General features: G+C 40.9%; 1 protein-coding gene across 2 annotated transcripts in view; it reads left to right on the top strand.

The window, feature by feature from the left end:
• Positions 1 to 25,002, top strand: part of LOC310904512 (uncharacterized protein) — a 411,654-nt gene that overhangs the window by 282,349 nt on the left and 104,303 nt on the right. For both annotated transcript variants that reach the window (XR_014588406.1, XM_083849364.1), the window contains one exon: positions 19,953 to 20,041. Coding sequence is in view for 1 of the 2 variants with exons in the window: in XM_083849364.1 (XP_083705490.1) it covers positions 19,953 to 19,956 (4 nt within the window). In the remaining variant the exon portion in view is untranslated. The remainder of the gene's footprint in view (positions 1 to 19,952; positions 20,042 to 25,002) is intronic.

Raw genomic sequence — 25,002 nt, 5'->3', positions numbered from 1 at the left:
CGGAACCTTCTTGGCCAGAACCTGTTGGATATGTACCTTGTACAGTGTGACGTTAACTGGGAAATGAAGTGGATAAGAAATACAGGAGGGAAGAGTGAGGTAGAGAGTGTTAGGTTTGTTCAGCAGGATTACTGAGGATAAAGATACAAGTGGTTACAAGACGTTGGGCCAAGGTATGTCTCACCCAGTAGTTTATTTCAGGTTCTGGCTGTTGAAATCCATAAGATGATGTGAAAATGAGCTCATGATGTACTATTCACACTATCACAGAATAGTCTCCCAGCCACCAGCACTTTTAATCTCAGGGTCTTCCTGAACTGGAAGCAGTATTTCTGTGTTTTATAAGCCACGTTAGATTGTTTTTCCATTGATACATTTGTTCTGAACCCCTGTAAGCATTATGGCATCTACAGTGTCCTGTAGCAGGGAATTCCTGACTTGACAGTAGGGGGGAGGGAAGTGTAGAAGTTTTGTTTGGTTTTGAGTTTGCCTTTTGCTAACTTAATCTTACTACTTAAAGGCAGTAAGGGATAGCACTGACTCAGTCTTTAGTCATGTTTGTAAAGTTAGGATTGTTTTTTGCCATGTGTATGAGTTCACCTTTTCGTTATATGTAATTAAGTTTCTAATTTTTTCATATTTGTTCAGTCTTGGAAGTTCCTTTTGCAACATTTGGCCTTTATCTTTAATATCACAGATAGCTTAATAGCTTTATTATTATTTATTATTCACTCCTTTTTCCCAAATCATTTAGGTGTATATTGTTCTGGGTAGTCCTAAGGTTGACAACACACTGTATCCTGAAAAGAGACAGCCAGTGAAAAGCAATGGACACCAAACTGCTGGTGCAATCAAGGAGGACTGGGTGAATGCAAAGCAGGATAGCAAAAGTAAGGTAGAGTCTGGGTACCTGTGACATGGGGCCCTGTGGGAGCCGAGCAACTCTGGTGCTTGGATAGAGATGGCCAAGGGAATGGCTCAAGAGTGCCCTCGTGGCCCTGCTCTCTTCCACACACCAGCAAATGCTAAGCAGGTCCCTCAGCTCAAGTCTGGTTCCCAAACCAGAGACTGCAACCGTAATGAGGTAGTGGATGTTTTTAGGTGGTGGTGATAATACCAGAAAAACTTGTTTTGCTTTTTATTAGCACATTACACTGTAAAGTTTGTTTTCTAGGTAAGAACTGTAAATTTTCTTTTGGTTGGACAATTTCCATTACTCCTGGGCAGGCATATTGAAGTGATAGGCATGTTGAAGCAGTATCAATATCTCTTCAGAGATATGTCTGTGCTGGAGGTGGGGGTGGCATCAGCTGGGTTAGCTGTATCATAGCTCCCTTGTTCAGAGCTGCTCCAGACTTTGTCCCCCACATCCCCGCCCATCCAGAACAGTTCTTTGCAGCGTGTGCAGCAGGTTAGAGAACAGAGGTGAGCAGGTGTGAAAGGTTCGGGATGTCTCTGAACAATCTGTGCTCATCTGTTTGTTGTGTGTGGACATTGTAGTAAAGACAAAGGACGGTGAGATTTATTACCAGAAGTAATAGAAACTTCAGATACACAACCCAGCATTGTTTCTAATATACTTCCAGAGTAGATATGATCAGAACTGGAATGCAGCCTGTGTGAATATGTCATTTTGTGAATAAGAAAAAAAATCTTGGATTACAAGTGTTCCTTATGGGGTGAAGTGTTACCGTGCACAACTAGACTTTAGAAGCAGATTATTTGGATGTCAGGCAATTTATGTTTGTGTACTTACTGCAAACTTCATCTTTAAATGCTAGTGACAAAAAGTAGATGTTCATATGCAGCACCTCTTTTCCTTAAATTCCCCTTTCCCCAGTTTGACTGGATAAGTCAAAATGTATTCTCTAACCTTCAAATGCATTGATGCTGTTGTATCACAAATTTTGTTCTCTGGTCAGAGCAGGAGAAAGTCATGTCCTGTTCCAGGGGACCTTCTGCAGGTAAACAGCTAACCTCTGCATGTGCCTGGTGCATGCGTCTGTCTTTCACTTACGGTATTTCGTCATCTTCTGGGAGGTCTGAATTGCATTGGTTTGGATGCCATGTGGAGTAGGACCTGAATATAACATCAAAACTGTTCTGAGGCCAAATACTTAGGTTCTGCTTTTCTTGTGATTGAAAGACAGTGTGCCTACACACAGGTAAATAAATATGACTTTCTTTGTTCCTATCTGTATCTTGTCCAAAGACGACAAAAAAATGTTCTTTATTGATAAAGTGTTCGTATACATTTTTGACATTTTTGTTTTAAATCATTAAGTTGTCTGAAATACACAGCTATAAATACGTCCCACCTCTGGGTTTTTGACAAAGTATGTCACAGGACTAGTCTCTGCTCCTACATTTAGCAATAGTGGCTTTTGCTAATTTTGGAGATCAGCACAGTCTGCAGAGGACTGTTGTGAAAACATCTTGCAAAGTCGTTATGCCTTACAGAAATTTATGAAAACCAAGTAAACAGAAGTACACCTTTTGCCTTTGTGTATTTATATTTGTATCTGATTGTGTTGCAGCAATTTGAACTTGTATATTATAATTACGTATGTATAATAATGAATTTAATCAGATGTGTCACAGATTAAAGCCTTTAAACAGTGCTAGTCAGCCTTTTTACTTTTTGAGCTGCAGTCAGAAATCGTAGCTGTTAGGAGGATTTGGTCTGCATCAGTTTTCTGTGAAACCTCTCTGTGGCATTGTGCCTTATTGCATCATGTCCATGCTTTTTTTGAAGTGTGTTGGAGAAAATGCTGAAGTTACTCATTAGTAAGGATTTTTCCAGGCATTGAATCTCCAGTGGTAATGACAGGATGTTTATAAATGCCATCTAAAGTTCTTTTTCAGTAACAATCTAAATAATCAAAAGGACAAAAAAAAAAGTGAAATCAGCTGCATAGCAGAATGAGAAATCAAACGCAGGCCTAGTTGTTGAAGATGCTTGTAAACAACATGAGTATGATTGCTTGAAGGAATGATAGACAATTAGTGTCGAGCAAAAAGGAGTGGGTTTATTCAGAATAGCTTTGTTGTTAAGCTAGAAAGATCACAACTTGATCGGGTTGTGTTCATTAATTTTCTAGTTTCCCTTCTAGGGAAACATTCAATTTTTAAAGTTAAACAAGATGAGAAAGTGATTGAGAAATACAAGGTTCTGGCAGGGAAAAGCCATTTCCATTGTGTACGGTAATAGGGTGGTTCACTGCTGTGGCCGCCCTTCAGATGTGATCAGGTAGCCCACATCACTGCTGCCTCACATTTCTCTCATCTTCTTGTGAAAGCTGCAGTAATTAGCAAAGCTATTTTCAGAAAAGTGTTTGGTGAAGTTATTACTTTTAGTGCTTGGCAGTAGCTGAAAAACAGCAGGGATTGCCATCATCAGATGAGCCACAAGCATTTCAGCCCTGAACTGTAATCTGTGCCATTTTGAAGGCTGTACTGTTTGAGGTATGGTACTAAGACAAGGTGCTCAGAGAGAGGGCAGTGCATATTTACAAGTGATGTCTTCATTTGAATTTTTATTTCCCACAATTTTAATTTGTAGTTATTTTGTTTGTCTGCCTTCCTAATTGTAAATTTCTTTTCCTCCGTCTGACTCAGGACAGTGCCAAATGTTCCAGTGGTTTCCTGATAAGCTTCTTACTCCTGCCTCAATCCCTGTAACTGGGGCTATCTTGTAGGATTTTGTGCCAGGATAGGTGGAGGAGAGAGGCTGCTGCTGAGGAAGCAATGGTGCCACTGCCAAGGCCACATCACCGGGTGTCAGCTGAGCACATGACATAGCCGTGCATGCAAGGTGCAGCGCTGCACAGCTCCTCCTGACCTCTGAAAGTCAAAATGTATGACATGCTGAAGGCTCTAAAAGTCTTAATAGCTTAGTGATTATAAGGTAGTTGGTCTTATGTGGGCATCTCAAAGCAGTATTTTTCGCTTGTTAAGTGTTTTTATCTATGCCCATTCTAATGATTAGTGCCAGCAAGAGACATCATCTGCTGGTAGCCATAGGCAGGAACAGTGTTTTTCTGTAACCGGCTGAGCATCCCGAGTTGGAAGGGACCCATAAGGATCATCCAAGTGTTTGAGATTTTGATTTTTAAACATAAAGGCATAAGACTTGGCGTGAGTGTGCTAATTTAACTGTTTCTCTGCTTTTCCCTGATTGAAGCAAGGTGAGGAGGGGCATCACTTCAAACAGAACTTGTTCATAAATCCTTTGTACTTTTATCTGATGATCGGATATGCTGATAGCCATTTGAAGGGAAATCTTGTAGCTTCATTGTCTTGTTCTGGAGAGTTACTGAGTGCATTATTGGAAATGTGACTATTTGAAAGAACCTCTTGAGAAACATTAGTTTTGTGAGAGACCCAGGAAAGCAATAGTCAGATAATCCCATTCACTGTATTTCAGACAACACAAACAATGCATTGCAAGATACCGCAGTAGGGTTCATATTGTATTATTTATTCATTAGTTAGGATTTAGAAATGATGAAAAGCTGTATCCTGGCACCAGTCCACTTCAGTCATTCATGGGATCCAGATTTACATTCTTGTGTCAGTCAGGATAAAACTGCCATAAATGGAATGCATGGATTTCAATCTCAGTGTGTGTACATCAGTATCCTACCCTGTTGCAGTTCTCTGTTGGGAAGGACTGGTGGGAGCAGAAAACTTCAAGTTGCATCAATTGCTTTTGAAGGTAGAGTGGTGTGTAACTACCTCTTAGGAATCCACAGGAAAAAGAGAGAAAGTGCAATATCATTCTGGTTTACACCCTGCAACACCACCTCCCCTCCCCTCCCCTCTTTAGGACCTGTATTGCTGTATGGTTCAAGTGATTGGTACAGTACAAGTGTGAGGTGAGATTTTTAGAAATGTGGGTACATATTCTGCCTCAAAGTCCCTAAAACTTTTTCCAGAAAGATTCCGTGTACAGCACAGTGTAGGGATATTGTCAGTTCCTTCTCATGAATTCTAAGGAGTTCTTGCATTGTCTCAAAGATGTAAAAAAGACATAATGTGACATTTAGGTGTGAAGTTGTGGATATATTCACTAGCAAAAGATGTCTCAGTAAGGAGCAACTCAATTCACTGATAACAGCAACTCAAGACTGGGAAATGTGTGACAGTGGTTGACAACCTTGTAAGCAGAGGTATAGCAGAGAGATGCTGTACCTTGCTTTTCTGTCATTGTCTGGGAGATGATTTGTAGGACTTAAGGTCAAAGCTACTAAAGCTACTAAAAACGTTGGACATTGAAAATTGTTTTTCTTGTGGGTGTCCCACACATAACTGACTTACTATAGCATGATCAAGGAAATTTTTTTTCAGTGCAAAATTGTCTTGCAAAAAAAGGGTTACAAACTGTTGCTTGAACATAGTGTGTCTATGTTCAAGCGTGTATCCAATATGGATATTGTCTTTATAGAGATTTGTTTAGACTTGGGAGTCCTGTCCCCCCAAAAAAGATGACAACGGTACTGTGATAATCTGAAGGAAGAGTATCTTCATCATCTGCCAGTAGCTGAGTCTCTGTATGACGAACTGTCAGGCTTCCCGTATGAGGAGAGCTTTGATAAGCAACTCCACTGCTTAATTTCATTATTTCATTCCTACTTTCAAATGATTTTTTTTTTTTTTTGCTCTCTACCTAGAAGGTGCCTAATGGGGGTTCTTCTGTTTGTTTGTTTTTTCTGTAAGGCTGATGTTCAGATGGTGTGTGCATCATGAGTAGCTGACCTGAGTGCATGCCTGTACAATAGGGTTGGTGACCACGTGAACTTACAGACTATTAAGTATTCTTCAGTAACTGCATGTTTGTGTTCTGCCACGATAAATATGAGATGTGCTGCCCAGTTTTGCAGAGGGATATTGTAAGTTGGTGATTTTGGTCCTACCACAGTGCAGTGGGGTGCTCAGAGGAGATACTAAAGGTCATCGCAAACTGAAACTTTGCATTATGGTACCTTCTGTGGAGGTATGATGCAGTTATTCTCAGACTTCTCATTATTGTGCAGGACTTTGAAATACTAAATTCAAAAGATCCACCCATGCTGTTTTTTAAATGCACACTTGGAGTATTCAGGTACCCTAAACTGTCATTTCAACACTCCCCAGGTACTGAAGTTTGAACTAAGGTTACTTAATGCTTATGATCTTCTAGCAAACTGTTTTAATGTGCTTTTTATCCCCTTCTTCCTTCCTCCTTTCCTCTCTCTCTCCTTCTGTCAGTTCAGCAGAGGGTTGTTACCATATTACCATTAAAAATGTGAGCAATTGCATTGTAAAAGAGCAGTTCAACATGAAATACTGTGCAGTAAAACACTTTTTATCAGATTCTACTATGAAGAAATGTGCATTTCTAAATAATTAGGGCAAAAATACCAGTAATTCTAAACTGTCTCAGTTATTAACCATGCCTAGATTTCAGTAAAGTTTACTGGGGATTTAAGGTGTGAGTTCTGTTACATTTGGGAGTAGTTTGTTCTAAATTTCAGAGCCTGTTTTCCATTTGATGCACAAATGAATTAAATTCTTGATAATCTTGAAGATAGCTTGTTACCCTTGAGGGTTGATACCCTTAGAAAAAATAAGGACATCCTTTATTCTTAGCATGGGAAAACGGTCAAATCTCCCTGAAACTACAAAGTTCATTTCTTTGGTTTTGCTTTCCAGGGCAAAGCAGCACTTTCAAGCAGCACTTCTGCATTGAATATTTTCACGTGGAGATGTCTGTGGCAGGATGTAGGTGTCAGAATATCTTTTCCCACTCCAGTCCTTTAGAGATTTCTTAGTGAAACCTGGAAAAAGAGACTTGGTCCACAGCTGCTTTTTTAAATACTTTTGGGGCAGAATCTCAACTGTGAGAGGTCCCTTCTGTTCCCTTCCGTGCTAATTAGCGCTGTGATGCGCCGTTATGAGTCCCCAGTGCTACCACACAGTGTGTGAGTCAACTTGTGCCCATAGGGTGCATAATTGTTATGCTCTCCAGTGAGAAGTTGCTACTGGAAACAGCATTCATGCTAGTAGGTAGAAGAGCCCTTTTCAGTAGAAGAGGAGGAAAGGAGAGTTTCTCTTCTTCCCATGCTGTACAGGAGGTCAAGTTCTCTTCTCCTCACTGGATGGCTTGTGCAAGTTACCTGTCGTGGGAGTGGCAGTCTGAATCCTCACAATTTTCTGCCAGGAAAGGTCCCTAGAAGTTATTTCTGTTCTTCCTGCTACTCGCTCTTCCTCCTGTCTCGGTAGCTGTTCAAACCTGGAAGTTGGTCAGGAGCCCATCTGTGTGGTCACCCTTGGAGGGTGCCAGGAGGCCTGGCAGTGCCTCTTGATCTGCCTTCCTGCCATGTTTTCTGTCATGTGCGGCCCCATGTTCCTTCTCTGTCCACTGCCTTCGCTTCTGTTGAGCTAGGGAATGCCAAGTGTCTGTGCCAGACTTCCTGGGCCATCTTTCTGGAGTGTTATCCTGCACACATTTGGGGGGGAATTTTACCCTCTGCTTAGCCCGAGAAACCAAAAATCCAAATGCGTTGCTTGATGATGTAAATCTGTAAAACCCTTCATTTTCAATTGAGTTTCTGTCAGTTTCCGACATGAAATTGGAAAATTGTCAGTGTTCTTTTGCATAGCCAAAATCAGTGTTTAAGGTGAAATGACAACCTATTGATCAGAAATTTGAAATTTAAATTTGGCAGTGAACTGTATCCTTTTATATTTAAACATATGCCTTTTGCTATTTTGAATGGTTTGCCTTCTGCTGACAGATTGCCTATAGATCCCAGCTGATAAGTAGCTCACGCTGAGCACGGCTTTTATAATTGTAATGCATCACGCTTCTATCTTTGACACAAAGAGCAGCACTCAGCATACTTTGAATATTGCAGCTGACCGTCTTGAAAACAAGGGTTAAACCAGGGTATTCTGTGAGATGAAGAAACTTGTTTTTAAGAAACGGTGCTGCATTAAAACCACAGAGGGATTATTGAGTGGGAAACTGTTGATGAAATTAAATGCTGATTTTTTTTTTATTTTTTATTTTTCTTGGAGATGGAATTCTTCCTATTGTCCTCCTCACACCTACAGTTGACTTTTTTTTGGCAATTGAGTGCAAGGGGATGTGGTGTGAGAAGATGATTTTGCTCACTCTTCCCACCTTGCTGTGACAGATCTGTTGCAAGATAGGTGCTTTGAGTGACAGGGTAACATACCAGGCCAGGCATAGCTTCTCTAGTTTGTTCCTCTTTGCTGATCCTGCTATCATTTTATCACTGTTTTATTTGTTGAGAGTTTTAGGAAGTTGTTCTATGTATCCCTCTCATGTGGCCATGGATTCACCTACTAAAGCTCATCAATTCTACTTCAGTATGGTCTCCATCTCACAGAATATAGCCCATTGTGGGTGATAAAATACTGTAAATTTAACTCCTATTTTTGTGTGTGGTAAGGGTAATTGAGCAGTTTTCTGTGAGATTGCGGTGGTTTTACTCGGGTGGACGGCCGAGCTCCACCACAGCCACTCTCTCACTCCCCCTCCTCAAAGAGGAATGGGGAGAAAATGTGATGCAAAGGGCTCACGGGTTGAGATAAGGACAGGGAGATCGCTCAACAATTATCATAGCAGGCAAAACAGACTCAGAGTAGGGAGATAGTAAGATTTGTTGCCTATTAGTAACAAGCTAGAGAAGTGAGGAACAAAGGAAAGAAACCAGAAGCACCTTCCCCCCATCCACCCTCTTCCACCTCCTCCCCCCGAGCGGCACAGGGGAACGGGGGTTATGGTCAGTCTGCAGCGCTGCTTCTCTGCCGCTCCTTCTCGGTCACTCTCGTCCCCTGTGCTGTGGGGTCCCTCCCACGGGATGCTGTCCTTGCTGAACTGATCCTGCATGGGCTGCCCACAGGCAGCAGCTCTTCAAGCACTGCTCCAGATATGGCTCCGTACCACGGGGTCCATCCCTCAGGAGCAAACTGCTCCAACCTGGGTCCCCCACGGGCAGCAGCTCCCGCCAGGTCACCTGCTCCTCTCCATGGGCTGCAGCTCCGGCCTGGGGCCTGCTCCAGCAGGGGTTCTCCACAGGCCGCAGCCTCCATCAGTGCAGGTCCACCTGCTCCACCGGGGGCTCCTCCACGGGCTGCAGCGTGGAACCCTGCTCCACCGTGGTACTCCATGGGCTGCAGGGGGACAGCCTGTTCCACCAGGGGCCTCTCCACAGGCCGCAGGGGACTTGTGCTGCGTGCCTGGAGCACCTCTCCCCCTCCTTCTTCACTGACCTTGGTGCCTGCAAGGCTGTTCCTCACTCCTCTCACTCTCCCAGCTGCTGTGTGGCACAGCGTTTTTTTTTCCCCGTCTTAAATCTGCTCTCACAGAGGCGCAAACAACATCACTTATTGGCTTGGCTCTGGCCAGCAGCGGGGCCCTTACCTAACATGGGGCAGCTTCTGGATTCTTCTCGCAGAAGCCACCCTTATGTTCCCCTGCTACCAAAACCTTGCCGTGTAAACTCACTACAGAGATGCAGGGAGAACTTGAATAGAAGATGGGGAGATTTGATGATGTCTCTAACCTCTCCCATGACTTTCAGTACACCGTGAGACTGTTGGAGTAGAGAACTGAGAAAGTGCCAAGCTGTCACCTGGAAAGGGGGCAGTTGGTATCGGGTATATTCTCAGACCCAAGCAGTATGGCAATACCTATTCTAACATCTTCATGTGTTTGACCCCATACAAGATAATGCAAGATCAAGCCGTGCGTAATGCTCCTTCATCTGTACCTGAGGGTATTTGCTTTCATTGGAAGGCTTGGCATCCAGAAACCTTCAGTGATGTTTTGGTATATGCCTAAATGTATATGCACATGTGAGCTGTTCTTCAAACTACTAAGGCAGCTGTGCTGGTCTTCTGATATACTTTAGAAGAGGGAAAATAATGCCAAAAGCAGAACTAAATTGTTTCCTGCCGTCGCCTGTTTTTTCTCCCATCATTTGCCCAGGGTATGAGACTGTAAGAGTTCCCTGTTTCGTGAGGGAAATCAGCCAGTTTGAGGAGATGAAGACCATTATGTGGGAATATATCACTAAAACCAATAACAACCTATGAAGCTACTAGTGAAATAAGGGCAGAGAGCATGCCAGTGTTTGCAGTAGAGTCAGTTTCACTGTCTGTCTTCTTTTCTTAACATCACCTTTTCTCAGCCAGTTAAAAAAAGGAAAAAAAAAAAAAGTGCAATTTTAAGTCTGGGTGGAACTGGACTGTGGATGGAAACTCCTGAATGGCACACTGCAGGATCATTTTAGAAAGTTCTTATTTCCTGTTGCAGTCTTGAGGGCAGGGAGAGTGAGATCAAATTTCATTGCATTGCCTTTTCAAAGCTAATTACTCAGTCTGCTTTCCCATAGGAGCATGCAGCTTGTTTTAGCCAGGCAGTGAGAGGCTGTTACAGTAATAGGTGTGCTTTCAGAAATTGATCCTAAGGCAGCCCCAGTCCTGCTCTGTAACTATACCCCCAATAACTTATTAAGGAAGGTAGTATTAGGTACGCTCCTAAGACTCGATCATGCTCCTCAGAAGGATTACAACATTAAGAAATAAAGTACCAGAAAGGAAAATCTGTTCCAGTGTTGTATGTGTCTTTAGAATTGACTGACTTGGATTTGTGTTACTTCAGGACCTCATCTGTAATTCCAATGGTTATCTCTGTGCAGACTCGCACGGGAGGTGCTTATAGTTGTGTTTTTTCTCTTTTTGCATTGTGAGGAGTGTAGCTGAAGAAAGCCTCTTGATAGGAAGTGCAGTGCAGTTCTGCTCTTTACCAGTTTTAGTTCTTAACTGTGCACAAATGTTGAGGACGCTAGGCTGTTACACATCACTTCTCATCAGCTCTTAAAACACTTAACCAGGAAGGTAGATACCCCATCATTGTACAGGGATGTGGAACCGAGGCCCCAGTGGCTTGCTAAGCATGTTTTAGCAGTATTAGCAGAGCTGGGCACAGAGCTCTGGCCTGGCCTGGTGCCCTGTGCAAGTGGTGACTTACAACCAAAGGGGGTTTCTGTGATTGGTCACGAGTGCCTAAGGATGGTAATGCTTTTGATTATGTAAAGAATGGACATTTTAAAGGCAGATTATTAATGAACCTAACCCTTTAAGGCTTAGTTTCATTACCTGTCTGCTCCTGGAAGAGATCTGTTAATTGTCAATATGCAGGATTTGGCTGGCAGACTTCTCATCTGAGGAATGAACTGGATGGTAGGGTGAAGGACACCTGAGAGCGCTCAGTCCCAGGGCAACAGTTGTAGCAAAGGTGTGATGTGTGCATTAACAATTCTTTGTCTTTCTGGGCCCTGATTATTTATCCAAAACTGAGTTTTCGTTCTCTTTTATGTATTTTACTTTACTGCTTTCGGCTACTGGGCACCGATATTCAAATCCATTAGAGAGTATTTTGAATACACTTTGCACAGTGCCATATTTCCAAAGAAACCACACCAATTAATCTTTGCCATAAAGGCCATTCTTAGAGATTTTATGCTCATGCTGTCTAACTTCAATTTTGCAAGGAACACTTGATAGAGCATGTCTACCAAGGCCCTGAAACGGCCAGTTTCTCTGCTTTCATCAGCTAGAGCAGATGACTGTTTTCAGCATCAAAAGAAATGGAGTAGGCTGGTGTTTTTTCCATCTAGAAAAACAAATCAATTTCAAATTTTGCTCTGCTTACGATTCTGGCTGAGATGGACAGCCTGGGGAGGATTCAGTACAGTTTATTTTATGCTAGCCAGTCAGGCTATATCCTCAGGACTATGCTAATAAATTGTCCAGAGAATTATGGGTGAGATTATGTAAGGCACTTCTAAAAGGATCACATTGATCTGTCACCCAACAGGGACAAGGAAAATAGGATGATGTGAAACCATTTTTGTGTTATCCTAATAATGAGCTTATTCTGTGGGCTCTGCTGTTTTTAGACCACCATGAGGTTCTGTTTTTACGTGACTGTCTGCCATGGCCACTGTGATTTGTCATATCTGTGAGCATAACCCTCATACACTCAAGGTTTGGAGCGAGGTCTCAGAGAACAGGCTTGGGTCTGTCTTCCCCCCAAGACACACCAAAGGTATGCTGACATTTTATAAAGGAACTAGACTAGATGTAGGCATTTTACCTTAAGTACTGAAGAAAACCTAATACTGACTACCTCACAGATTCTAACATGAGGAGATGGATGCCAGTATTGTGAGATGAGACCTTTCTTCTTAATCCTTTTGTTTGTTTGCTTGTTTATACTTCTGCTGCAGAAGGTTTATTTCCTATGGAAACTGTATAATTCCTACTCTGGGGGCGACTGGGACTTGTACACTCAGTTCTTCTAGATCTTGGACTCTTTCTTAAATTTAAAATGGTGAATTTTCCTGACTGTCCTGTATGTGAAGCATTAGATGTCAGAATGAGATTTCTGAAATGCAGAAGTTACCTGGCATCTGCTGGATTCACTGGGAGTCCCAGCTGTGTAATAAATTTGTTTTCAGGTTATCTGAAATATCTAATTCACTGTATCTTTAATAAAGTATTCTTCTGTTCCAAACAGTCTTGAATTTCCCCATCAAAATGTTATCCTTTAATATTCCATTTCCAAAATCTCTCTGATGTACATTTGACTGTTACATGTTATTCATGTCATGTATTAATGCTACAAGTGCTGTGCAGACCTTTCTCTTTCAGGTCCTCAGCAGCCAAAATAGGTGTCTGGAAACGTTATGGAGGTGGTTTTCCAGAAGGTTTCAAAAATCATGGCTACTTTGACTATTTTTTTAGTTGAAATTGAAAATCTTGAATGAATTGTGCCTAGCATGACAGCTCTGACAATTGCAGTCACACCTTATGGCCTTAGGCTGTTCTTTCTCTGGACCTTTCCTTTTATACCCCACTAGTTCTGCTCTTAAGTACTCTGCCCTTTGGAGTTGTTGACAGCCACTGATTTTTGCTGATAGTTCCGTGCACTGTGTTTAAGCATCAGTTGTTTCAAAGGTCCAGTGCTAATGCTGCCTGGAGTAATTGCAGAGTCCTCCCCTTAAATGGCTACAGCAGAACTGCTGTTATTATAAGCACTTACAGCAGAACTAGAGGTGTGACTGTCTGCTTGCTTGAGGCAAGAACTGTTCTCACAGGGTTCAGAAAAAGGCATTTTAAACCCAGCAGCAATGCCATTGATGCTGATGCCAACTATTTAGCTTCCATCTGGCAATCTTTGCCTCCTGCTTTGGAAAGAGATGTCTGCTTTTCAGTCTATGGTTTCAGTATTGTTTGGAGTCATGCTGCCGACTCAACCATTTCCAGTTTATTTCTAGCTTCATGTAGTTGGGAAAAGGAAGTTTCCAGAGAGTTTGTCTGTGTTATATGACAGAAGTTTAGCTGTGTGTCAAAGTGCAAACATTAACTTCAGTCATCGCTACAGAAAAGACAGTATTGCTGACAATTACTACATCATGTTGGATGACAGCAGTAATTTTTTATTGTAGGTAATTTGGTGCAACTGTAGACTTCTTACTAGATTTATGTTGTTCTGACCAGAGAAGATTTTTTTAAAATTGTTTTTCAATGAATTTTCTACTGTTAACCATCTGATTTATTACATAAAAGATATTCTGGCATTTACTTTCTATTCATCCAGGGACTCAATTTGCAGTGTATTCTAGAGCGAGGTTTTATAAAGAACAAAGTCCATGCCCTCCTTTTGTCTACAGTTGTATGGGTAAATTCATGGCTTTTCCAAAAATTGAAGTGAAGACTTGAGACGCAGACGTAACTGTTCACCTTTATCATGAGATGCTCTTGTTCCTAAAGCAATGCCCCTTGGCTGTATAAAGGGGCCCATTCTGTTAGTGTCAGGTCGATTTTCCCTGGGTGGAGTCGGTTAGAAGGAGCAGCAATAGGAAAGGCAACCGCCACAAAAAACTAAAATGTGCAGACAGCTCAGCCTCCTGGAAATTGAACAGGCACCAGCAGGGCAGCGTGCTTGCAAATTCAGTTTGACAAAGTGAATTGAGCAATTTTTCTGCTGCAGCTGTTTTCTTGGCACTCAGAAGAAATGGCTAGTCATTTCCAGGTTACAATTTACCAAGAATAGAAAAGTAAACTGATAAACAGGGCTTCTACTTCGGCACCAGAAGCATAGCACTAGGTAGTCTGGGACTGAATTTGCAGCAGACTAGAATGGCTTGAGCAGGCCTGTCCTAGAGCACCAGAGATCTTTTCTATGGGCATACAAACACTGTAACTGGGGAAGCACAGGAACAGGTAGCTTCCCCTTCTCAGTAGCTTGTGGTTGGGATGTCCCAATGTCTGCTGGTGTGTGCATGCTGTGTTTGCAATCCGTGCTGTCTTGCTGCCCTCGTGTTTTGGAAATAATGTAAGTACCTGAACTCTCTGAGCTTCTTGCTGTTCTGAACAACCAACGTGTTGCTGGTTTTAAAGGTATTTGGTAGAGTGCTAAGTGGATTTGTAAATGAGAGTTATTTCTAAATCTAAATGAGAACATAAGATCTGTGAGAGAAGAATAAATTGACTTGGCTTGTTTAAACACTAATGGTAAACCTAATGGAAACATAAATAAGATTATTTAAAAAACAAAAACAAAGGAAGAAAATAAATGTCTTTTAGTGTCTATTGGGTGTAGAAACAATTAAAAAATTGGAAGAAAAAGCAGTTTTTGATGATAAATGTATTTAAACAGATAATACAGGTTTAAGATCTCTAAATGTTACAAAGATAGGGTTAGGCAAGTTGTTTAGGAATTCTGTAATATGGCTGAACTTAGGATGGAGCACAAGTGGAAGCATATGATGCCTTTCAACTAAATTTTCTGTTGCTACCTGCCATGCATGACTTTCTTTAGCAAAGCTACACATAGCTTTAATATTCTGACCTGTAAACAGAGAGGAAAATGTGTGAAAGCTGAACTAATACATCATCTGAAAAGATGGAAAATTTCTAAAGCCATGAGTACTAAAGGACAGCAGATAACAAAGGAAAAAAATGCTGTTGTTGAAACAGTTTTTCTACTTTAGAAAATTGGGGAGTAAGCCCTTGCTTAAAGATAAACTTACGTGAACTGGAAATTCTGATGCACTCTGCTTTTTATTAATTTATATTTAAACATCTATAAACATATTAGAAATTGCCTCCCATAAGTAACCTTTTCCAGTCAAACCAACTAAAAGCAGTTGGACTGCACTGAATGCTTATTTTGACATTCACCCTTTGATCTGTGGTGATTTTTCTCCATAGGAGGAAACCCATGTCTTTGCTGAGCTGCAGCACCAACCCTTCCAGTTCTGTTGATGAAGCTGTCATACCTCTGTCCACACTCGGTATGGGAAGTTATAAGCCACAAGTATGAACCCTTTCTGCAGTCTTTTTCAAAATGAAAGCCTGTTTTAAGGGCTCTGCTGAAGGTCAGACTCCTCCTCATTATCTTATAGGGAAGAGTTATTAGGTACACAGTCTGGCAGCCAAATTCCTGAAAGGTCTGGCTGTCTCATGAAGCATGAGTAGAAAAAGCTATACTCAAATCAGGACAGAGGAGAAGAGCTAAGCTTGTTTAGATCAGAAAGACTCTAAGGAAGAAAAGGGATTTCCTAGTTGGATTCTGGTAGGCAGTTTTGGTTTGAAGTCAGTGGGAGCCTTGGAAGAGGTGGGTGAGGGAGGACTTGGAACTGGCCTTTGTCATGGCAAAACACACGTAGGGAAGGCACGATATGTTAAAACCTAAGGCTTATTTGGGGCAATTGACCCCAACCAACTGGAGGACCAATAGTCAGTGGTAGGCTCATTTTCAGTCCTTGCTCTGTGATCTGACTTTTGAGAGCATGAAACACCATGCAAGAAGATTCAAATTATGCATGCAGAACACAAGCATGCCACGAGCTATGTGCATGTGGAAAATACGCGCTTAGAAAAGCGTCTCTCCTTGTACAAACAGGTGTGGGCTTTTGTCTGATCTGTGAAGATCAAGCAAGTGAGCTGCAAGCAGGTAGTGTAAATGAAAGAGAGCAGGAGCCAGACATCATTCAGCCTCACCCTCGAGGTCTCTTGCTGGAGCTGCAGGAGAACTCTTTTAGTTTGCACTTGTATTGATGTTGTAGGCCATAAAGGGCAATGTTGTTTTTCTGTGTTGTATCAACACGGATCAACTCGGATACCATGTTTTATTTCCTTGTTAATGCTAAAGATCAAATGCTATCTATGAAGTGTTTTGCTTCTTGGCAACTATGCAACTGTTTTGGGAGCTGGTTTGTAAACAGTGTAGTTTGCAGGGGGTGGAAGGAAAGGAGGCAGCTGCATCCAGTGATTCTCAGACCTTAGCCCTGCACCAGTGAGGTGAGGAAGGTTTGCTACAACAAGTGTTGTGCAAAGTTAGGTTCATGCACTTTATTCTAAGTAGAGAGGAGCCCCAGGGAAGCAGTGGTGTATACTTAGTCCTAAACATATGCTCTGTGCTAGGTAATCCTCCTATACCCAAACAAAAAAAAAGCGAAAACCTTTATGTAGCTTTGCAGTGATAAGCTTAATAGTGGGCCTATTCCAAGGGGTCCTATTTGAGTTGCACTGTGGGGAAGAAAAATTGTTCCTCTGACTCTGTTCTTGGTATGTACGTTCAGGAGCTTTAGTGTCAGGTTAACTGGTGATAATTCTTGGATGAACATCATCCTTTATTTTCCTCCATAGTCTGTAGATGATGAATCACAATAAACTCTGGATGTGTCAAAAAAAAAAAAAAACCTTTTTTCTGCATAGTCTAATAAACTCAGTTACCAAGTTTGACAGCTGTCAAATACACCCTAAAACTTTAGAACTCTAAAAATTCTTAAGATTCCATAAAAATGCTGATTTAAAAAGGTTTCTGAGATTTTTTAAGCTTTAATATCTGCAAGGATTCCAGAGAAAACATGGGATGAAAACGGACTTTCAATTCTTCTGAAATTTTTATTGGCAAAATGATTTTTCTGACCACCTTCATTTCAGTACTTGGCCAGGTAGATTGGAGAAGATATTAACCACTGTGCCATGTGCAGCTGCTAGAACTTTGTGCTGGATCCTCAGGGTCTGAGCCATCTCTGCTAAAGGAGGTAGAGCAGGCACACAGAGGGAGAAGAAAACCCTCTCTTGTTGGTAGGGCAAAAGCAGAACTTCACTGAGCTCAGACTAGTCTAGCTCAGGGTCAGAGCTATGTCCTTGCTGAGAATGAGAACTGCAGGAGAGGCAGATGCAACTTCACGCTTGACTGGGAGGCCTGCTTTACTGTTCTTGCCTCCTGGGCCAGGTGAGCCCAGAGGAGGCCTGTGGCTCTTAGGTTAAAAGAGGAGTATGTGGCTGGTCTACGTGAAAACTGGGAAATGACTACAGGCAATAAAAAGAATTGTGTAAAGAGCAGTCTGCTGTTTATCCAAAGTTCAGGACAGTGACAACGGAACTGCTCTGTAGTTTACCCTGGAAGTAAGGATAAATTGTATACTTTTCATCTGTAGCTTAAGTAATATTTTATTTTGTGTTGGAAACTTCTCTTACTCCATTCCTATGAGCATTTGCCCACGTTTCTATTTAATGCAAGCTTATCCATTGACATGTTTAAGACAGAAGTGTGTGTACAGATTTGTGCAGGACTTGATTCTGTATGGGAGGGTGACATTTTTGGACTTCTTTGACACATTTCGTAGCTCAGCATAATAACTCTTATTTTAACTGTACCATTATGTTTGTAATTTCAATATGTAACTTACTTCTTGGAGAATAAAAAGGTAGGGAAATGTAAGAAAGCATTTTAAACAATTTTCATAACTTAAATTATCAACTATTTTTAAATTGCAAATGCAGCCAGAATTACTTTTTCCCCCTGATTATATGGACTTTTAGTTAACTTAATGAAATGCATATCCCAACCAGTTTATCTTGGGAAGGAAGACAGTCCTTCAATTTTATCCTGAAGGAAAAAAAAAAGAATTAAATGAATGCCAATGTAACTTAAGGCCCATTTTTTATTTAAGAATCTATTCAAAATTCTGTCTGATGGGTCCGTTTCCCTCTGGATCTACCCAAGCTCAGACCTACTCCTGCAGAGACGGCTTCTCGTGATAGGGCTCCCCTTGAGTCCTGATCCCTGACCTTCCTTGTGGTGACCGGGTTGGGGTGGTGTGGGCTCTGTAACCATATCCCCTTCGAAGTGTCCATCTGCTGTGTATTTATTCTCCTTGGATGTGGAAGTCAAATAGCAATCTACAAAACAAAATTGTCTCTGCTTGTTGAAGCGCTCACTGAATGTGCTGCTGTCCTGAGTGGTGGGGTCTTTGGCAGGTGCATGTTGCGCTGACCTGCAGACTTGGGCCCTCGATCACATTATTCTAAGATTCCCAGTACTTTCTGATGACTCTCTTCTTCTATCTCCAGGTCTTCTTGAAGTGTGCTAGACTGTCCTTCTAATGTTGGTGTTACTCTTGTAAATACAAGTACAGTTGAACTTGTGCTAGTTACCAGAAAGAACCAGGTACAAAAATCAGAAGGATTGTCAGCTCTGATTTTAATGTCCATCCAGAAGTCTTTGGAAGAGTTTTGGATGTTGGACTTTAACAAATGCTAAAAAAAGAAATTATCTGAAAATAGGAACTACAAGTAGGTGTTACACCACATGAGAGGTTATCCTGTCTCAAAACTACTAGAGAGTCAAAAGTTTCCAAATTAGAGGTACATTGTACAAGACTGTGTGCTCCAGCAGGGCAGAGATTTCCTGGTATGTTTTTTTTTTTTTTTTTTTTATGGCTCCAGAGCTGCGTACTGTGGCAAACAAGTGCACATCTGCCAAACAGTGAGGGTAAGAAGGAATCTGTGCTCCAAGCAATATATTTCCTTTTGGCACCTCTGCATCTCCTCCTACACGAATCTTTTGGCAAAGCGACAAACCTAGCTGTCAATTGCATATTTACAATTAGCTGAATGCCCAAGTCATAATAATGATTGTCTTCTTTCATACATTTTTATGAATAAGTGATTTTTATGGAATGCAATTTGATATTAAGATGTGTTCTTCTAACTGACCTTTTCATCTGTCTGAGTATTAAGATTGCAAAGTCTGGTAGTGAGCTGAAAAATATTACTGAAGCAGATACCAGTGTAGAGGACAGCCTGAGGCATGCTAATGACAAACTGGACAGGGAGTCTGCTTTACCTTGTGTACAAATCCAAATGGTTTTTACAGCTTTTTTGATACGGAAACAGGCTGTGCCATCTACAGCTCATAGAAAGGGCCACAGACTCTGTAGCAGACCATTAAAACATTAATGTTGAAAGCTGTCAAGAAATCTTGTTATATTGTGCATAAGTTTTCTGGTTGGTCACCGGTTTCTATCTTCTGCATGTCTGTCTCGGTGCGTTTAGGTGCTAGAGCAAAGCTTGGTGCAGTGGCTTGTGCTGCCTGATGGGGCGGCCCCAGTCCTCCCTTCTCCCTCCTGCATTCAGAGCCAAAAGGCCCGACCAGGCCTGGTGCTGCTTTGACCACGCACTGAGATGACTGACCTTGCTGGTCCTGCAAAACCTACTCGCTGCTCATTTTAATTGCCTGATCAGCATGTTGGCTTTGCTCCACATGAAATGGGGGTTGGAGGATGAGAGGAGCAGAGCCTTGTTCAGGAGATTAGGTTGGCAAAAGGGCATGACAGTATCCTACATGTTAGAGCTGGGTTCCCAGTCTTCCTTGGCATTGTCATCTCTGGAGAGGTACGGCAGGGAGACCTCACTGAGCCTTTCTTCAAAGACATGACACTTGGAAAGCCAGGACCCATCCCTTTGCATTTCCTTCATTCCATTGCTTTTTTTTTTTTTTTTTTAAATTGCCTACAGCATTTTTTAACCTGTACAACACTTTCAAGGCATATTTGTTTTTGTTTCATTCACAGGTGATTGAGAATAAAGATGCCCACTGTGGAGCTATTGTCTTATCTAAGAGCAGGAACCACCAGTGATACGCTGTGTAGTACAGATAGAGGTAAACCCTTCTGCACCCTGATATTTCCTACAGAAATCCCTTCATTTTATCTTGAATTCATTGTTCCACTTTTTGGAATCTCTTTCACAGAATTTATTTTTACAGCCTTTCCTGCACAGAATTTGCAGTAGATAAAATTTCTTCCTTCTAGCTGTACAGTGCTTTAGTTGAGAATCTGGTGGTGTTTTCCTTATAAGCCTCTGGTTTCAAGGTTTTATATAATGTCCTGAAAAGATTTGGCTTAAAAAGTCACTTGGAAGAGATGTATGGGTATCTTACCTTTCTAAAATCAGTGAGGCGTTTTGCAAGTTCTGTGTGATGCAAAAAAAGTTATCAGCTTTTTTGTGTACCTTTTTATTTGTTCCTAATGGCTCTAAACTTTTAGAAATATTAATGCTAAAGACCCATGTACTTAGGCTTAGGCATCTTGATGCAGATGCTGAAAAACCTTTCTGTCTTTAGCTCAGTACTTGCTTCCCAACTGTAAGTAATATCAGAGATCTCTGTCCCTGAAGGCGCATCCACATTTACTCTTTGTTTATAATGTTTCCTTTCTTTGGACATGTCTTCCAACTTCACTACTTGTTTACAGTGTAATGATTGGCAGATTAAAAATTGGCAATCAAAGGATTAAATCATGATAGAAAGAAATGCAATGTAACAGTGTATTACTTTGTTCAGTGTCATGCTGATGGCATGTATTTTAAGAAAACTGAGTTTAAATCTTGTAGCATGGTCAGCTTAGATATTAAGATCTCAATGCATATTCTTGAGGATGCAAGCATCAACCTACAGCCTTTCAAAATTGAAAACATTTTTGTCTTTAAGCTGCATACCACTGGGGACTCCAACAATGATTAAGTTGACGTAGTGAGAGCCATGTGAGGGAATTTTTGAAGTGTACACTTAACTACTTCGGACTGTCTCTCCTGTCTGATATATTTATACAAAGAGCAATCCCCCTTTTCAACCCTGGGGTGTTACAAAGAAAATGGGGCGAAACTGTGTTTTCACAGCAGCTGTGCAGCAGAGCTAGTGCTGATATGGATATCACTGCACCAGCCTTTCACTATTATGGGTACATCTGAATTGATTTGAATTGTAAGAGTTTAAAATGAATTCTAAAATTTTTAAGATATGTCAAAAGTGATTCCTGGTTTTAAAGAAGTAACGGTGAAACTAAAGGACCTCGGAGAATTGGTTGATAGCCAGCTGAATATGAGCCAGCAGTGTGTTCAGGTGGCCAAGAAGGCCAACAGCATCCTGGCTTGCATAAGAAACAGTGTGGCCAGCAGGGCTAGGGAAGTGATTGTCCCCCTGTACTCGGCTCTGGTGAGGCCGCACCTCGAGTACTGTGTTAGTTTTGGGCCCCTCGCTACAAGAAGGACATGGAGGTGCTCGAGAGAGTCCAGAGAAGGGCAATGAAGCTGGTGAGGGGTCTGGAGAAGAAGTCTTATGAGGAGCAGCTGAGGGAGCTGGGGTTGTTTAGCCTCGAGAAGAGGAGGCTCAGGGGAGACCTCATCGCTCTCTACAGGTACCTTAAAGGAGGCTGGAGAGAGGTGGGGGTTGGTCTGTTCTCCCACGTGCCTAGTGACAGGACGAGGGGGAATGGGCTAAAGTTGCGCCAGGGGAGGTTTAGGTTGGATATCGGGAAGAACTTCTTTACCGAAAGGGTTGTTAGGCATTGGAACGGGCTGCCCAGGGAGGTGGTTGAGTCACCATCCCTGGAGGTCTTTAAAAGACGTTTAGATGTTGCCCTTAGTGATTTGGTTTAGTGGAGGACCTGTTAGAGTTAGGTCAGAGGTTGGACTAGGTGATCTTGGAGGTCTCTTCCAACCTAGACGATTCTGTGATTCTGTGGAAAAAAAAAAAAAAGAGAGAAAAATAAAGATAGATAAAGCGCAGTGATAACACATAAGGTCAGTTTCTGATTTACTTTGATTCCTGCACATTAACATATTATCTGCTAGTTGACATTTCTAGATTGGACTTAATTTATATCTGTTCTTTTACACAACTTAAGCCAAACCACCTGTTGCAGAGAAAATATTCTAGTGATTTAGAACAGTTTTGTAGCAGGTCCTTCCAAATGTTTGGATTTGAATGTATGCAATGGGCATATGCAATATAAGCTTCATGCATATATTAAGTTGTACTCTTGTCATGCCAGTCAGAACACCAAGCTGGATGTTCTAAACCTAAGACCAGAGAAATATTTTTCAAAAGAACTCTGTGATATTACTTTGATCTCTTTCTTTTGAACAGAAAAGATAAACTAAAGATTGGATGCACAGTCTGATTTAAAAAATAAAAATAAAATGAAAGAAAAAAAAAAGGAATAGAAATTCAGACTGTAAAATTTTGACTGTGTTTTGAGGAAGACTCATTCATATGCTTATGCTCTTTTCATGTCTTGGTACTGTTACCTGCTAGTGCTTCTCATGAATTAAATAGTGCTTCCCCCTCCTATTAACTTAAGTTTTAAACTCATTCAGGAAAGCAATGATGGATTTGATGGTTGAAAAATCTTGATAGACAGAAATGAAAATAAATCTAGGTCCATTTTTAAAGATCATACCTAGAAAACACAAGCTCCATTTAGTTCCATATGTCCCTGTAGAAAAGTAACGCAGTGCTACCAGGATGATGAATAGCCTTTAATGGCATTACAGAGCTGGGAAAAAGTCTTCCAAGTTCCTATCATGAATAAAATTAAGAGAGTCCTTTGGTACCCTGCTTAATTGTGTTCTAAATATTACCAAGCAAATTAAAGTATGCACAGTGTAGTTTTTAAGCTATTTGTGAACTGTGTGTTCTCTCTGCAAAACTAATTTGGGCGCTTTAGTGGTTGTTGTTTCTGTCTATATACAATTTCTGCTTTTATCTATATGTGAAACACTCTTAAATGATTTTGATATATAAGTCCAAGACAACTGATCACTGGTGAGTGATGGTAGGTTCTCTGAATGGTGGACTTGGTCTGAAAAGTTTGTATAGAATTGTTTCTCTTGTTGGTTGGTTACATGTGTCTTCTCATCAGAAAAGAGAAGGCAGCATAGACTGTATAAAAAAATCAATAAAAAAATGGAAGCCAGTGGTGTCAGAAAGTTGAACTAGAAAAGTGGTTAATAATGACCTTGTTTAACTTTAATTTTGAACCTGCTGTGCATTTAGGGTTATACTTGGAAAATCATCCATGTTGCTCATGGGACAAAATTATAATATTTAAAATGTTTTCTAAGCCCTTATGGGACCTCCTCTTTTTCTCTTGTGATAATTCATAAAATCTGGCTGAATGACAGCTTGGACATAGATATGTGCTTGCATTTAATAATGTCATTTAGAGCCAAGGCTGGTGGGGTCTCCTTCTCTGTTCCTATTGTTGTATAAGAGTAAACGCACATCAGAATTGCATTTAAAAACATATAAATTTTACATTTGCTTACTTTGAGTTGGGTGGTGTCCACATTTATAATTTGTGTATCTGTGCTGGTACTAATTAATCCCTGCTGGATGATGAATGTCTGAGTTTTTTCATTTAACCTGTATCAATGCTGGAAATACCGCATTGCTTGTTCCATATTATTGAGACAGTTTTTAGCAGCATATACTTTTTTTTTCTTTCCTCCAAGGCAGCAAGTTAACGTTAAGAAAGGTCCTAATGTTGACGTTCTGGTGTTAAAGCATTATTTTCATTGAGTATTAAATGCAATGGTTCATGAGTCTTTTGTTTCCCAGATGCCTTACGTGTTTGAGATGCCAATTAGAATTTGAAGTCAAGGCTAGACTCTTTCCACATGCCTGTCTCTCAGCTCCTGTGTGTCAGAGGAATGTCAGTGCAGGTTCATCAGACTGTTGTCTCTAAAGAAATTATTAAGCTTGGTGGGTTTCAGTTCACATCCGTCTCACAAATACTAGGTATGTGAAAAATCAGAACAAAGAAGTCTTCTTGAAGACAAGGAAATGATGTCCCAAGATCTGAAGCTGAGGCACGCTTATGCCATTTGGAGTTCTTAAAAGTGTAGCAAAGCCATGATGTTAGTATTGTATCAAAAAGGAGGGTTTGTGTGTGATACTAAATCTGAAATTGACAAACTCAGTAGTAACAAGTAACTGACAAGCTATAAATAATTCAGTAGGCTGCCAGATTTCACAGAATTAAAATATGTTTTATATCAACTCTTAAACTATCTCATCAGCATGCAAACCAGACACTAAAAAAATATAGCGTATCAAGTATAATAATCCTTGTACTCACTTGACAAATTGAAATCTTCAGACAGACACTCTACTAATGTTTTTCTTTCAGGAAAGAATGCACTGGCAATATTGTCAGTGCTGAGTTTTTTTAATTGGTCTTTGTTTTGTAATCTGGAGCGTCAAGGCCAATGATTTAAGCAGAATACTTGTGTTAGGGTTCCTTATTAAATAATTAAATGTTTATTTTACATTTATTTGTGAAGGGTCTCACAAAAGATATTTTATAGTCAGAATTTAAAAACTTTCTTCCTTTTTCAAATGTTCTTCATCATCTAATGTTTCTTTCTCGCTGTGAAGAAAGGCTAAGAATGACGTTAAGTAATATGACTCACTCAGTCTTTTTTATTAAAAAAAAAAAAGGCACTTAATTCCCTTATAGTTTTAGGCAGTACATTTTAGCCCCTTCCTAACACCAGTCTTAAATACTGTTTTGAACTCTTACTTTAAGGTTTACGTCATATGTAGTCAACAGAAAACAAGTTTAGAGTTCTCTAGTGATGTGTTAAAAGACACAGAAGTCCAGGAGCTGGGGCAGGCATCTTCCCTTGCCCAGGATGGGAGTCTGACAGCAGCTGAGGATTTCTTCCAAGAAACATCCTGTGAATAAAGATAGGGGAGCTAGCCAACTGGCTTAATGGTGAACTGAATACCTTAATATCAAACCTCTTTTAAAGAAGGTTGTACAGAAATTGTTGCTTGGG

This window comes from Anser anser, assembly GCF_964211835.1.
Source record: "Anser anser genome assembly, chromosome: 9".
NCBI lineage: Eukaryota > Metazoa > Chordata > Aves > Anseriformes > Anatidae > Anser > Anser anser.
The sequence above is the reverse complement of the archived record's forward strand: the minus strand, read 5'-3'. Positions and strand labels throughout refer to the sequence as shown.